Source organism: Python bivittatus, unplaced genomic scaffold (assembly GCF_059951505.1).
Source record: "Python bivittatus isolate LINGU-HERP-01145 unplaced genomic scaffold, Pbiv_v1 ctg000080_np1212, whole genome shotgun sequence".
Lineage (NCBI taxonomy): Eukaryota > Metazoa > Chordata > Lepidosauria > Squamata > Pythonidae > Python > Python bivittatus.
In genome coordinates, this window is record NW_028277035.1 from 12326197 (window position 1) to 12342249 (window position 16053).

Here is a 16053-nt window from a genome sequence, read left to right on the forward strand (position 1 = left end):
TATAATTAAAGGAGGAGAACAATTAATTTTGACTTACTAATACAAAATGGAGCAAAATATTTTAACATTGGACAAATTGAAGAATATTTTTGAACAATGGACTCAGAAGTTAATTTTAAGAGTATCTGCCTCTACGGATAGACTGTGTTAAAAGATGTTATGGAAGAGGAACTAGTTTTACCAGACAAGACGAAGACTGATCTGAAGGTGGATTTAAAAATGATAGGCTACATGAATGGTATGGAAAAAGATGCTACACTGGATATACAAAAGAAACCAGCTGATGTCTTAATAATTAAAAGGCATATACAAATAACAAATCAAGAGAGTGGCCTGAATAATTGTCCTATATCGGATTTACAAAAGAGGCTCATTAAAGATTTGAAGAATTTTGTGAGAAGGGTTAAAGAAAAATATGAAAAGAAATCAAGTTCTAGGACATTACTTGAAAGGACTAAATATCAAGATTCTTAAAAGTAAAAGGAAAGAACATAAAGTTGGTTTATTTGATCAAGATTAAAATAGATTGTTGTTATCTCTGATAACCCTTAATGGACTTTTGCTGATGAGGACTGAAATGATGAGGTTTTAAGGATCTATTTATAGATAAGAGATCATTTGTTGTATTCTAAGAGAAAAGTTACTAAAATTGTTTATACTTGTTGTGATGAAGGGGGAAGTCATTTCTTTATATATTTCTTTTCTTCTTTACTATATTCTTATTTTCTCTTTCTTTTCTGTTTTTTTCTATTTTCTTTTTCTTTTCTGCACCTTCTTTTTTTATTCTTTTTCTAGTTTGTATTAGCTTTTTATCATTGTAGTTATAATTTTTAATAAAACTACTATGAAACAGAATTGCTTAGGACAGTTAAAACAAAAAAGGATAATTGTTCCAAAAGGACCTCTCCACCAAGGAATAAGCTGTAAAATAGCAAACAGGTTAAATATCAGCAAGTATAAAGAGATATATTTGAAGCAAAAATAATTTGCAAAAATTATTGATGGGTTCAAAGATGCAACAATTTTGAAACACTGAGTAAAGTTCTGGTCTTCACCAGCATCTCAGATCAATCGAGGGGCTGGTCCAAGCTCCACATATGGAATTATTACAAAGGCTGGTGCTTTGTTGTTTAGAAAATGTATGCACAGTATAAAGAATGGGAGGAGACGCTGTGTCCAAATAGTGTAAAATATGCACATTAAGCTAACATATATTGCACTCACATTAAAAAAAAAAAGGTCAGAAGTGGAACCAAAAAGTTTCAACCTCAGCATTAAATGACATCTTTACATCACCAGACAGGCCTATTATTCTCGGGAGGCCAAAACATTTTTGAAAAAATAAAATGCAACCTCTAACTTAGACGATGGCTGCATATGACTACAGTAATATACAGATAGTCCTCACTTAATGACTGTTCATTAAACGACGGTTCAAAGTTACGATGGCTTCAGAAAAAGTGCTTTATGACCTGTACTCACCCGATCATCGCAAACTGTTGCACCACTCCTGTGGCCATGTGATCATGATTTGTGATCTTTTTTACAACAGTCATTAAATGAATCCACATGGTCATTAAGCAAATCACATGGTCATTAAGTAAATCATGTGGTCGTTAAGCGAATTCTGGCAAAAAACTTCCATTGGGGAAGCTGGATTCGCTTAACGACCATGTTGATTCACTTAACAACTGTCATAAAAGTGATCGTAAAATTGGGTCTGGTCACGTGGTGACTCGCTTAACAGCCAACCCACTTAACAACCAATTTTCCAGTCCCTATTGTGATCGTTAAGTGAGAGCTACCTATATGCTGGATCATGCAAACACACAGGATTCTTATTAAAAAAAAACGCTTCAAGTAGAAAGACCCAACAAAGAATTTGCTTGCAACATATTTTTGTCTTGTGCCTCCTGCTGAGATTAACTCCTTACTGTATTCACTAACTTCAGAGTAAAATAAAAGCATTGAAAAATATGTTTGATTTATGAGAACAAGCCTTTTACCACCTGTATAGCATCACTCTAAATTTTGTTTCGTGATCACAAGAGTACAATAAAATGTTAAGAACTGTCTTATAAGATTTTCATGCATTTTCTGAACAACTAACTTAAAAGAAACACTATATAAACATTAAGTAGAAAAATAGCCACAGTGGATTATCTTGAAAAAGTTAAGCTGTGTCAGACCTGGATGGAAGATCAGGAAAGCCCAGGGTTTTATGCTAGACTAGACAGTAGAAAAATATCACAGAAGGCAATTGCAAACCACTTCTGTATCACTGCCAATAAAACTAACATATACACATAGTATTTAGGGAAACTTTACCTTAATAGAGAAATAAACACTTGTAGTTAAAATGACCTATAACAAGGTGGCCTCCAAATGTTTTAGATGATGCCCCCTGAAATTCTTTGTATTGGTCATGCTGGCTGTGGCTGATATGAGTTAAGTCTAAATTTCTGGAGAACACTAGATGGCCTATTTCTGTCCTAGAGTACAGTAATGTAACAAGAAGAATCTTCAGTGCAATCTTAAACGCATTAGAACAGCAAGAATTCTAAGGAAATAATCACATAACAAAATACTCTATTTTACCCTGAAGCAGACCTTTGTCTTCTCAGCAAATGGCCATGTGACCTGGAGAAATAAGAGTTTCCAAGGATAGTCTTTCCCAACTAATGCCCTCCAGATGTGTGTGTCATTAAAGGTCCCTGTGTCCTCAGACCACATGGCCATTTGGGGAGCATGTGTCTGGAAGAGTCCGGCTTAGGCATATCTCTGCTATTAATAATGAAGGTTAAAATCAGGAAATTAATGAAACAAGAAACTACAAACTGTCAGCAAATAATGGATATTCCCAGTTGATTCTGAGAAAGATTAGTATTCTGTACCATATCAAGGAATTGTGGGAAGAGATAATAAATACTCTTCTGCTCAGTATTCAGATAAGGCCATTTGAAAAACTGCTGAGCTGGGCAGGCAATGCAAATAGCCAATCTTAGTACAGTTGCACTGCTAAGCATATATCCATTTACAGGACAGGTGCAAAGGCTGCTCTAACCTCATGGCTGGAAAAACATACTTAGCTGTTCAAGTCATCTCCAGATTGTAAGGCAAATGTGCAAATGTTGTATTGCAAACAACATTTGCAAGTTACAAAGCATTCTTAGGGAAAGAAAAATATCAGAGTAATCTATGCAAGAATCTTTTGTTCTTTATTCCAAACACCTAAACAAATGTTAAACCATGCAACTGTCTCCAGGGCAGGAGCCTCCTAGACAGGAGCTGAGACTGGTGATCATACAGTAGTCTTAAAACAATACAGACAACCATTTAACATGAATGTTATCTTTCAGACTTACTTTGTAATCTATACCCACATTCTTTTAGATAAGTAGTGTTTAATTTCTACATAAATTTGTCTGCTGTAGGACCTACATCACACAGAGAGGACATTGGGACATGTACTAGGGCATATACTCAGCTGACGACCTTCTGGCCATTATTACTCCCAGTGAACACAGTTACAAAACATGCAATACTCTTCTCTAGCTATTGTACATATTTCATGAGAACCCTGTTAGTAACTGTCAAGTTGTGTTTTAGGAAATATAATTTACACAATTTCTTACAAAGAAATTTCTAAATAGTCTTACTACTTTCCAAATCATAATTTAAAAGCCCTTGTTTTAAACAGAAGTACAGTATTAGAACAGGTAAATATGGGGTTTTAAAATAGAATTTCTATCCTTTTTATATTGAAAACAATTATAAAGTGAATTGCTAAAGATCAAACAAGGACATTAGTTACAATTATTACATGCCTAGTAATCAGATCAAGCACAAGAACCTACCAGTCTACTACACCAAATAACAGAAGACTCTCAATGAAGTTCAAAAGCCTTTTGGTAGGCTCCCCTATTCTACTTCCATAAATTGGCATACATTTAGTAAATGGAGAATTGGGGATTTTTTTTTTTAGCAGAATCCACCAGAAGAAAATATAAATCCACTCTGAGCAAAAACTAATCTAGATCACAGAGATAAAGTTATGTTAATTTGAAGCCCCTATAAGTGGCCTGTGGCACTCAAGAAATAATAATCTTACTAACATACAAGTGCTGGTTATGTTTTTAAGATGCATGTCCCTATTTCTCTTTCGGTCTTAGAAAGAAGCTGACTGCAAAAAATATGAAGGTAACATGTTCTTCAAGCACCCTATCCTGCATCAAGTTTCAGGATAAAAGAACAATCCTGAATTAAGGTTATAGCAATCAATAGTAATGCTGTAACATTCTGCTCTCCCACCTATTAGGAATTGTGTCACAAAAGCTACATTTTAAGCATATGACAACTGCAAACACAATTACTTGTCTTTATGACATCCTACCACCCTCATCCCTTTGTCCTCTCAAACACTATATTGCCAAGTCAGCTACAAACACAGTAGCAACATTTGTATACCATGCTAAGCATGGTTAGTATTAATGTTTTGTTAGGTTTTTGTGGCTTACAGTGTTATGTGAACATAGGCCATTTGGTTAGCTTGTGATTCAAAGTACTGTACTGTATTGTGCAAACCCAGAAAGTAAATTAATGTATTAAACCAGCTTAAACATGTTATCTGAATATAGCAAGTGACAATTTGCTTTACTAGATTAAATGCCCTTCTCTTCCACATTATTTTTCCCTTTAAGAAATCCAATCAGCTGGTATCCACTATCCTAAATATGTGTATTTTATAGTTAGATTTGACATTACTGCAGTCATTGACCAGTTATATGTGATAAAAAGACATAGTTATATGTGATAAAAAGACAATGTTTTATACAGTTATAAAATCCAAAAATTAAGACAGTATTTTCCCGAATAAAGCAATCAAAACTATAAGAAATTTTGCAAATAGGATTCCATGTTAGTAACATAAAGCAATATAATAGTTTACTTCAATCAATCCACCTAGCCTATTTAAACTTTGTACACAGATAAAATAATAGTAAGGTTTGCAATATCAAAGCTGCCTTGCACAATGAATTTTAGGCTCTCTTGAGTCATCAGAATCAGGGCAAAGAATGACAGAAAAGACCCAGAGATGGTCAGAGAAACACCAGAAAGATTTGGAGGTGAAAACAGAAAATATATATTGAAACTATAGTGTGTATAGAAACATACACACACAAAATAATACTTTAAAAAATTAAGATTTTTAAAGGTGGCTACTCAATTTGACACTTCACTACTACCACGCATTGAACACTGCCTTCCAGAAATATCAGAATATGATCAATTTTTTTACACTTGTGGAAAGACAACTGAAGAATATATGCAGAAAGGCATTGTTTCTGGGTCAATCTGGCAGCAATATGGAGCAGGGTTTTTCAAACTGTTCTGCAAGAACTTGATGGGGTTCCATTTCCACTAAGGCCAAAAAAAGAAGTTCATCTGGACACAGCCAATTTTCTTTCAATAGAATTTTGCCTGTTGGTTCCATAACCTGAAGAAGTCTGAAAAATTCTGATTTGGAGCACTTCTTTCCTCCAAAGAAAATTCAGAATCTCTTTGGACAAGATTAGTTGGTCGCTAAAAGCATGAAGAGAACAAGCAAGATCAAACACAGATATCTGTTCTCCCTAGCCGACAAAAAAAGTAGAGAGCTGCAATCAGTAAAAGAAATATCAAGTTATCACACACACACAGAAAGAGGATACGAGGTAGATAAAGCTAAATACTCTAAAAGACCAACGTATAAAAATACCAGATCTTTGGAGTCTCATGGAGTTCCTTCGCAAGCAGTACAAGCAATCTGCGAGGCTGAAGAGACCACTTTCTTGCACTGGTACAGAACAGATCAACGACGCAGAAAAAGACTGCACACACTTTAAACTCGATTAAAAACCCATCTCCTTTCCCTCCAACGTCCAGCGCATGGTTATTCGAGATAATGCACATGCGTACGTTCCCTCTCGGCACAAACGCTCGCGTACGCGCTTCCCACAAGCCGGAATCCCACGCGTGCGTCGTACCCACCACCTCCCTTAGGTCAGAGAGCGAGGACCAGACTCTCCCGTCTGACCACGGAGCAATGGCCCCTGCCGCACGACCCTCATCACCCCACGCGATGTCCTCGGACTCCAACTGCTCCCCTCACCTCGTAGTACTTCATAGCTCCGCGCTCGTTTTCGCTTCCACAGCCCAGCACCCTTTCTCCTCACGTGACAGCTCTAACTTCGTTGAGGGGGCGCGGCGCGAGGAATGATAAGACGAATCACAGGAGTTCTATCTCGGACGATCAACCAATTAGACGCATACAACTATTCCATCTGCCTACGTGCCCACCCCCAAACGTCACCATGGCAACTCATAGCGCGTGACCACACCTGACCCAATCAAGAGGCAAAAGGGTAGAAGTGGCATCCCGGTAAAGCAATCATAACATCCGAGAACGTTGGACTTAATCCAATCACAAAGCTGCAAACAAATATAGATGACCTTCCAAGGGTTGCTGCAGGTGATGCGGTGGGGGCTTAAAAGAGATTCCGAGGGCAAAGTCCTCCTGGGCGCCTGTTTGCCTGACAGCAAGCTCTGTAGAGTTTGTTGGAAATTTCTTCAGAATCGGCCGCAAACACGGTCAAAGGATCGGGATGAGAACGGTTGCTTCCGTTCCTGTCGGTTGAGAGAGGGAATGCGGTATAAAGAGAGTTGTTCTACATCAGCTTTACATTGGAGTAAGTCTCATGGAGTGAATGATGCTTTCAGTTTCTCAGTTCCACATCAGTAATTATCAAATTAATTCGGTGCCATCCAGTCCGGCTCGATTCCTGGCGGTTCCGTGGACAAACACCACTGCCTTGGCCTGATTTTAGTAACAACTTGTCGCTTTTCCAGGGACGTGTTCCAGTAACCTCTTCCATCCACCCATCCAAACCTATAGTTTGAAGGGATCCATTTTCTTTCTCAGTGAAAGCTATTTTCAGGGTCCAGCTTTCACAGTCGTATGTTGCCACTGGACCATTGATTTAACCAATCTGATCTACAGTGTTGCAAATATATGCTTATCTTTCATGATCCTGTCTAAGTTTGTCATTGTCAGCGCCTTCCTTCCTAGAATTAATTCCCTCCTCACTTTATCTATTCTTTAACCCAAGAAAACAAAATTATCTATCACCTTAATTTCTTCACCATCAAGTTTAAACTCAGAAAGTGTGGAGGTTGGCATTAATTTTGTCTTCTTAATATTTAACATTAACTTAGATTTTCCCTTTTCCCTTTTTATTTTCATAATGAACTCTTCTGAATCTTTACTTCCAGCTTCTAAATTGTGTTGTCAGCTTATTTCAAAATATTGGACACCCAAGTTTGATTCTAGCTGTCATCTCTTCTAGTTCTGCCATTCTTATATAAATTATATTCATTGTGTAAATTCAACAGATAAAGGAAGAATATACATCTGTACCTCCTCTGTTTCTTATTCTGCACTGTTGCATTTCTCTGAGTTCAGTTCTTATTCTTCCATTTCCATATTGTAAACTTTCATAAGAAAATCTAGTGGTCTGACACACCCATTAGCCTTAATATATTTCACAGTCTAGCACAGTGTTTCTCAACCTTGCCAAATTTAAGACTTGTGGACTTCAATTCCCAGAATTCCCCAGCCAGCATGGCTGGCTGTGGAATTCTGGGAGCTGAAGTCCACACGTTTTAAACTTGCCAAGGTTGAGAAACACTGGTCTAGCATGATCTATACTGTCAAAGGCTTTGTTGTAGTTATTAAAGGTAAATACTATATTCTCTTGCTCTCTTCATTATTCATCTTAGGATAGCTGCTTGATTTCATGTCCCTCTGCATTTTCTGAAACTTGGCTGTTTGTTTGGTATTTTTCTATCCATATATATTTCTATTCTTCATAAAATCTTAAATCAGTTTTGTCTTGCATAAGGAATTAGTGCAATGGTTTGTTAAATCCATTCCATATAATGATCTTATATTCTGTTTTCCAGGTCATATCTTGCTGATATTATAATCTTTAAAAGGTTAAAGGGGAAAATACCCAAGTATTAATTGATGGATTTCTTAATGATTCTATCATCCTGCCATTACATGAAGTAATGTGATGATGAAATCCTTTTTGATGATGCCTGGGAAAAACCTGTGATCTGAGGATATGGGCAAGCAGAAACTAGAACAAAAATCCACCTGATGATTTATGCACACTCAGAGCTGGGAATGGGCCAATGGTATTTTGTGTGCCACTCCCATCCACTTTCTTATCTAGTTAGCATCAGAAAACTGAAAAATTAGCAGAGAAAGTAATACTCGTTTTCACTTATTTAAGACTGATGTCTTTATACTGTTATTTTATTTTATTTTTTGTTAATTTACTTGCATGCCCCCTCCAATCATTTCTGACTCTGAGCAGCTTACAGACTTCCGAAACAGTAATAAGATTAAAGCTAAACATTATAACAGTGTAAACGTAAAAACTAGTATAATAATCATGTGATAAATACCCTGCCACATGACAAGAAGCAACCATAAGACCACCCTCATCTGCAGAGAGTAAAATGACTCCCTCAGCCCAAATGACCACGAAAATAGCCAAGTCTTAATGGCATTGAACAGGGTCAGGGCCTAACTATATCAGGGAGAATGCTGTTCCAGAGAAGAGAGGTAGTGACTGAGAAGTCCCAACCCAGGGTCCTACAGATGACATGTACAAATAGGACCTGGAAGGACCCTTCTCTTCCGGATGTTGATGCATGAGGGGAGACCTTTGGGAGAAGACAATTCCACAAATACCAAGTCTTGAGCTACGAAGAACGTTAAAGGTGATAACTATTACCTTGAATTGAACTCTCAAAAATACTGGCAACCAGTGCAGCTCTTAAAACAGAGGTCTGACTAGCATCCATTACTGTTTGAGCTGCCACATTCTGGACCAGTTGCAGTTTCTAGGTGGTCTTCCGGGGCAGCCCTATATAGAGTACATTGCAGTCATTCATACAGGAAATGGCCAAGGCATGAATAACACTAAGCACAGCTTCCCAATCCAAGAAAAGCCAGAATTTGTGCATAAGATCTGTGGATTTGTGCAAAGCTCTTCTGGTCCCAGCTGCCCCCTGTCCTTCAGGTAGAAGCTGTGAGTTCCTGAGGATCCCACAATTATGAACCAGCTCTGTACAGGGAAGCACAACCCCATCCAGAGCTACATGTGAAATATCTCTGGAATTGGTGGCCTTCCATACCCAAAGCTCCTCCATCTTTCTGGGACTGAGTCTCAACCTGTTCATCCTCATCCAGATCTTCACAACGCTGGGACAGATCCTCAACCATATTTCCTGTTAAGCTCAGAATGAAGATACATTGCTTAGTATTATCTGACTCCATGCTACAGATGACCTTCTCCAATGGCTCCATGTAGAAGTTAAATAAGAGGAGGAAGAGTGTCAACTTCTGTGGCACTCCACAATGAAAGACTCTGGGCTCAACCTCTCCCTCTCCCACTACATTAGAACTACCAGAGGTAGAGAACCACAGTACTGCAAACCAGTGGCCCCACTCTTAATCCTTATAGATAGTACAGAAGGATACCATGATCGTTATATAAAAGGCCTAAGATACCAAACAAGACCAGGAGGGTTGCACTTCCCCTGTCCTTGTCCTGCTTCAGTTCCTTCACAAGATCAATTAGTGTAGATTTGATTCCATACCAAGGCCTGAACACTGACTGAAAAAAGTTCAGAGACTTCATTTCCTTTAGAGTCCTCTGCAACTGCTGTTCCCACTACTCTCAACAACCTTCTCCAAAAAAGGAACATTGGATTGTCTAAAATAGCTGGGTCAAATGATGGTTTCTTAGTGAGTAAAGACATTTTAGTGAGTAGCTGCATAGCAAAGAAAGAAAGTCACACACAGATGAGGAGGAGTTGACACCATTAGCAACTAATAGGAGATTGCGAACAAGATTTAATTGTCAGATAACAATACAATACAGAATTGTTGAGATAGTCCACTAATTATAACCTGCTACTAGCAAGAATACAAGTCAGCTGATTTTATTCACTTCAACTGGATGAATCCATAATCTACAAAAAACCTTTAAATATCATTGCTTTTGTAATATAGGAACTTAGGGGAGAAATACATGAGGACTTTCTCTTTTGTAAATCACTACTCTAGGAATGGCCAAGAAAGTACCTGGTTTGTTGAATGCTAGTTCTCTTTAACTGGTATGCACTGCAAATATGAGATGGCAGGAGGTGAGATCAAGAAGAAGACCTAATTCTATTTTGTAAAACAGCTGCAGCCCCTAATTTGGTGGCCCTCCAAAAATGTAGTATAGCAGCACAGGAATTGAGGAACAGGTTAGGAAATGAGAGCGATCGTTTGAGGGCTCATAGAAGGAGGATCAGCTTCTCATTAATTTTAGCTCCTTTCCTTAATCCTCTTTCCTCAACAAATGCCCTTCACGCATACAGAGGTCAGAAAACTATTTCAAGCACACACAGTATTAATATAGATTCTAGAAACAGGCAAAGGAATGACGGAGAAAAATAATTTAAAATGTCAAAACCACCTTGGAATTCTTGTTTTAATTCTTCCCATTCCAAACATGCAAACAGCAAAACAAAAAAATCTTTCTAAAAAATACTGTATTCTAAATTAGGAATTAGAATCTCTTTCATATGAAAGAACTACTGTTGCTTCAGATCAGTGTAATCAATAGGTTTATAATGAATAGGTTTCCAGTGTAAAAAGTATGAGTGTCTGTGATTGAGTCTGCACATCATGCTGAGCCATAGCTTGTTTGCTCACAAACAAACCAATTTGAATGATCTCCAATTGGCTGGGATCACAGAACACAGCAAGCTATAATATGTTTGCTTAGTTTTGGCTTAGTGTATTGTATGAACACATTATCACAAAGAACTATGGTCTGTATGCCTAACATGCAAAATAATATCAATGATTTCATACAATTTTTTTTTGAAAACAAAATACTGTAGTGTAAGTTTATAAGCTGTTGAAAAAACTTAAGTCACTTTAAAGATAAAAAGAAAAAAAACTCAAACCATCCAAAATTTCAGACTCACCCCCATGCATGAGATTGTAACATTAATGTGCCCAAAGTGGCACTTAGTTCCCCAAAAAAATTAATTGAGAAAAAGTATGGTACTGTCCCCTGCCCCCATTGCTCATTCCTTATTCCTAGGGTATGGAACACTAGAGGTTAAAAATCATACCTTTCATTTATCTCATTTACTACGATTCTAAAGAAAAAGAAGAGTATGCTAGATTGAAAGTCCAACATATATATTTGGGGTTGTTTTAAATATTTTTACAATAACTGACCAATTGCTTGCCTAAGGAAGCTGATTCAAAATGGAAAAGCAGCTGAACTTTTCCATTGAGCTGTTAGTTGCAACAAAACCATGTGGAGGTCTGTCCATGTTCTTTTTCTATGTCCAAGTAAATTTTGGCTGCTAGGAATAATATTGAGCTTTTGGGACTTCCGGGGAGGAAATGGCAAACTGAAGACAGCTCCGCTAAAAGCAGAGCTGAAAACTGTGGTAGAATGAAAAACCGGTGAGTAGACCTGCTCTTCTTAATTCCTCTGGACAAAGAGAGGACTTGAGATTGCCTCAATCTCAGATGTGGAAATTGCTCATTAACTGCTTTTCAGCTATTAGGAACTTTTGGATCAATAAGTCTGAAAACATCAGATGAGTTTCCTTCAATCCTTAGCGAAAGAAGCCTTAAATGCAACATTAAGCACTTAAAAAAAATTTTTTTTTTAATAAATAGCAAAAGGGTGATTAGAACTTTGATTTTTGAAAATTACAAATAGACTAAGGGTTCCGATGGATTTGAAATAAGATTTTGGAATTAATTATAAGAATTCTTCCCATGGGAAATGCTTTTGTTTTGAATTATCTTTAAAAAAAAATAGGATGGGACTTTGAAAGTTGGACACTAGAGGGAACTAGAAGGAACTAAAGATTACAATTAAAGGAGAAGAACACTTAAATTTAACTTACTACTACAGAATGGAGCAAAATATTTTAACATTGGACGTATTGAAGGCTATTTTTGAACAATGGACCCAGAAGATAATTTTAAGAGTATCTGCCTCTATAGACAGACTGTGTTTAAAAGGTGTTATGGAAGAGGAACTAGTTTTACCAGATAAGACTGAGACTGATCTGAAGGTGGATTTTAAAATGACAGGCTGCAAGAATGATATGGAAAAAGATGTTATATTGGACATACAAAAGAAACCAGCTGACGTCTTAATAATTAAAAGGGATATAAAAATAACAAATCAAGAAAGTGACCTGGATAATTGTCCTATAATTGGATTTACAAACTTGTTAAAGCTTAGAAGAATTTTGTGAGAAGGGACAAAGAAAAAATGAAAAGAAATCAAGTTCTAGGACATTATTTGAACAGACTAAAACTCAAGATTCTTAAAAGTAAAAGGAAGGAATGTAAAGTTGGTTTATTTGATCAAGGTTAGAATAGATATATTGTTATCTCTGATAACCCTTAATGGACTTTTGATGTAGAGGACTGAAATGATGAGGTTTTAAGGATTTGTTTATAGATAAGAGATGGGATATGGGACGAAGAGATCATTTGTTGTATTTTAGAGAAGGTAATAAGTTCCTAGAATCGTTTTTATTTGTTGTGATGAAGGGGGAAGTCATTTCTTTATATATTTCTTTTCTTTTTCTTTACTAAGTTCTTATTTTTTCTCTTTTCTAGTTCTTTTCTATTTTCTTTTTCTTTTCTGCACATCCAATTTTTTCTTTTTTCTTTAATTTGTATTAGTTTTTATCTCTGAAGTTGTAAGTTTTAATAAAATTACTATTAAAAAATAAAGAATAATATTGAGTTTTTGAGGTAGCTGTACTTAATCAGATACATGAAGCTTATTAATTATTACTATCACTTATTTCTTCTCAGGATATATATCTTTTTAAAGCAGTTAAATAAACTCTTCAGCAAGAATAAATAAAATAACAGGAAGCAATATTTGAGACAATCTTAACATTCAAATAAACATTCCTTGGCCTATAGACCCGCCAGTGGCACCAGTAGAGGCAGAGAAGAGGCAGGATCTGGCCCTTTACAAAAAAGTTTGCCAATTCCTACATGATATGATGAAAACCACTGAGACCCCGTAAGCTGCCGCTGGGAGATACAGTGGTACCTCGGGTTACAAACACCTCTGCTTACGAACTTTTCGGGTTGCGACCAGCTCCGGCTGCAAAAATTTACCTTGGTTTGCGAACTCTGCCTCGGGATACGAACCGGATCCGCGGCCATTTTACGCCATGACACGTGGTCCTCGGCCATTTTTCCGCCCGTGCCACGTGGTCCGCGGTCATTTTACGCCCGTGCCACATGGTCCACGGCTGTTTTTCTGCCCTGCTGCGCAGTCCGCGGCCGTTTTTCCACCCGTGCCACGTGGTCCGTGGCCGTTTTTCCACCCTGCCGCGTGGTCTGCAGCTGTTTTTCCGCCCTGCCGCACGGTCTGCGGCCGTTTTTCCGCCCTTGATGCGTGGTCCGCGGCCGTTTTTCCGCCCTTGACGTGTGGTCCGCGGATGCCGGAACGGATTAACGGTAATTACATTGTACCTTATGGAAAATTTGCTTCGGGTTGCGAACAAATCAGGTTGCGACCAGAGTCACGGAACAGATTAAATTCGTAACCCGAGGTACCACTGTAATTCTGATTCTGGTGAACCAGTGGTTTGAGTCAGTGATTGGATTCATATATCATACCATTCCATCATTGGTTGGTTGGTTGGTTTTGGCTTAGCACATTGTATGAATCCTACTGTTACACCTTAAAAGTATAGTTCTGGCTTAGCATATTTTGTGTTCTTAGCCACTTGCAGCTTATTCAATAAACCATGGTTAAACAACCCATGATTTAGCACATTGTGTGAACCGAATCACTGTATTAGTCATATATACTTTGAGTCAATATGCATACGATTGTGTTCTAAAAGTGATGGCTGGGTGTCCATGAGAAAGAGTCAGAAAAGGAGATCGTGACTGTGACCATGCATTTGAAGCTTGCTGCATTTCAATATGTGCCATACATATCATATGCCTGTAAAAAAGGGGTGGGGGGTTGATTGCACAGTCACACCTACCCCCTTGACTTTTTTGATGCTCCCTCCTACGCAGACACCCTTGTGTAATGGTACTGATTTTTCATAGTTATATACAGTACATACACCTACAGTACTAGAATTCAGTTTCCTTCATATAGTTTGTGAAGCATCATAAGCAAATTTTTATTTTAAATGAATACCTGAGCAAGTTTTTTTTCTTCCTACTTCACCTTTAGATTCACAGAAATAGAACTGTAATTTCTTCCACGTGGGAGAATTTCTATTCCTTATTTTGCTTTGCAAGATTTGCTCTTTTGCCTATTTCAAGTCTTTGTTGTGCAATACATGCTGGTGCCTATTTGTCTGAACAAGTTGACTATCTGGAGGTACTGCAGAGAAAGACAGTCTTTTGCAAAACCATCCTTTAAACAGTTTGCTCTGAGCAGCAGTTTGGTGATTACCGAGGTGATTTTAATGAAATTTAGACATCTTGATTAATGTACACATCTACAAAAATACAAATAGATGATGTTTAATTATATGTACTTGAATGCTTTCTCTTGATTTCCAGTATAATCTAAGAACTTGATCCATCTTTACTAGATGTAAAAAAGCTATCACTTTAAAAAATGTATACATTAACTATGGCAAGTGGCCATATTGTAGGTTCTGTGATATAGCCAGATATTTAGTACTGAGGGAAGTTGTATATAGAATATAGATCTTTTGTGTTCTCTCATATTTTTTTAAATGTTTGTGCTCTTTAATATTTTCCTAAGCACATCTTCCATTTCTTTTCCCATAAAATGATTCATTATCCACATTTTTGAGGGCCTCTGAGGTGAGTTTGAACAACACGTCCAAATACTGTAGTGACTTCTCTGTGACTAAAATACAGTCATCGTTACACAGAGATAAGAAAAGATATGCAGAATTGGTGGCTCCTCACTGGCCATAAAGGCTAGAGCTGTTCGGAGGTGTAGGTGAGCAAGTTTTGAACTACTACAAATCCCCTCGGTAAATGAAGCCAGTCCTTTTGCTCAGAACAGCTACTTGAGAATAAAGCAGCGTGAACTGCATTAGAACCATTGGCTTCCCTATTAATTTTTCACTTTACATTAGTTATACAAGGTATATCTTCTTCATTATTAGATTTAAAAAAACCTGTGTAGTAACTTATACTGAAAGTTGTTATCTGACTTAGCATCACCCGCTATGTTTTAGGACTGAGCTGTCATTTTGAACCCAGGTCTTGCAAGGTCTGACATTCAGCTGTTCCAAAGCCAGTGGTGTTGAGGAATCAGCACTAGCCTACACTGTAGCAGTGGTATTAAAGCTCCCTTACTTTTGAAAATCATCATACAGAAGGCAGTCATCTTTTTGGGGAATTTCCCTACATTATTTTAAATAATTGTGTTTGGTTGTGATGTGAAAGACATACTAAAAACATTTCCCAACTTGCTCCTAACCATTGTACAAACGTGACCTGGCAACTTCTTTTTTTTCTGACATATATCATGATATTGTTTTCATCCTTATCCTAACCCCATAACTCAGGCATTTTAAAATTGTCCTTAGCTGTGCCAGTTTTAAAGACGTTTTTCTTCTTAACCAGGCAAAATGGGGTGGGGGGGGAGGGAGGGTTGTAAAGTGAAGTAGCAGGGAGTTCTACGACTGTATCAAACAACCACCTGCCTGCCTATCAGCTGTTAGTTGGGCTACTTTTAAAGATGGATGACTTTTAAGCATCATCTGAAAAAGTGGTAAATATGGGTTTTCAAAAGGAGCCTGAAAAATAATTGACAGGTGCTGGAGGGTGGTGGGCATGTTGTGAGGCCAGATCTCTCCTTTTTGACCACATAACTCCCTGAACCGTCACTTGTTTGGGGGGCTTCCTGACAAGTGCTGGTAAGCCAAGTGTCAGCT

General features: G+C 37.6%; 3 protein-coding genes across 8 annotated transcripts in view; 2 read left to right on the top strand and 1 right to left on the bottom strand.

Moving 5' to 3' along the window:
* Positions 1-6502, bottom strand: part of TECR (trans-2,3-enoyl-CoA reductase) — a 58633-nt gene extending 52131 nt beyond the window's left edge. The window contains exon 1 of one of the 2 annotated variants that reach the window (XM_025169407.2): positions 6152-6502. In XM_025169407.2, the coding sequence (XP_025025175.1) occupies positions 6152-6166 (15 nt within the window). In that variant the 5' untranslated portion in view covers positions 6167-6502. The remainder of the gene's footprint in view (positions 1-6151) is intronic. The other variant, XM_007432581.4, reaches the window with a different exon arrangement.
* Positions 1-16053, top strand: part of DNAJB1 (DnaJ heat shock protein family (Hsp40) member B1) — a 47395-nt gene that overhangs the window by 6999 nt on the left and 24343 nt on the right. The gene's annotated exons all lie outside the window — the stretch shown is intronic.
* GIPC1 (GIPC PDZ domain containing family member 1) overlaps positions 1-16053 on the top strand; it is an 89746-nt gene that overhangs the window by 6990 nt on the left and 66703 nt on the right. The window lies entirely within an intron of this gene.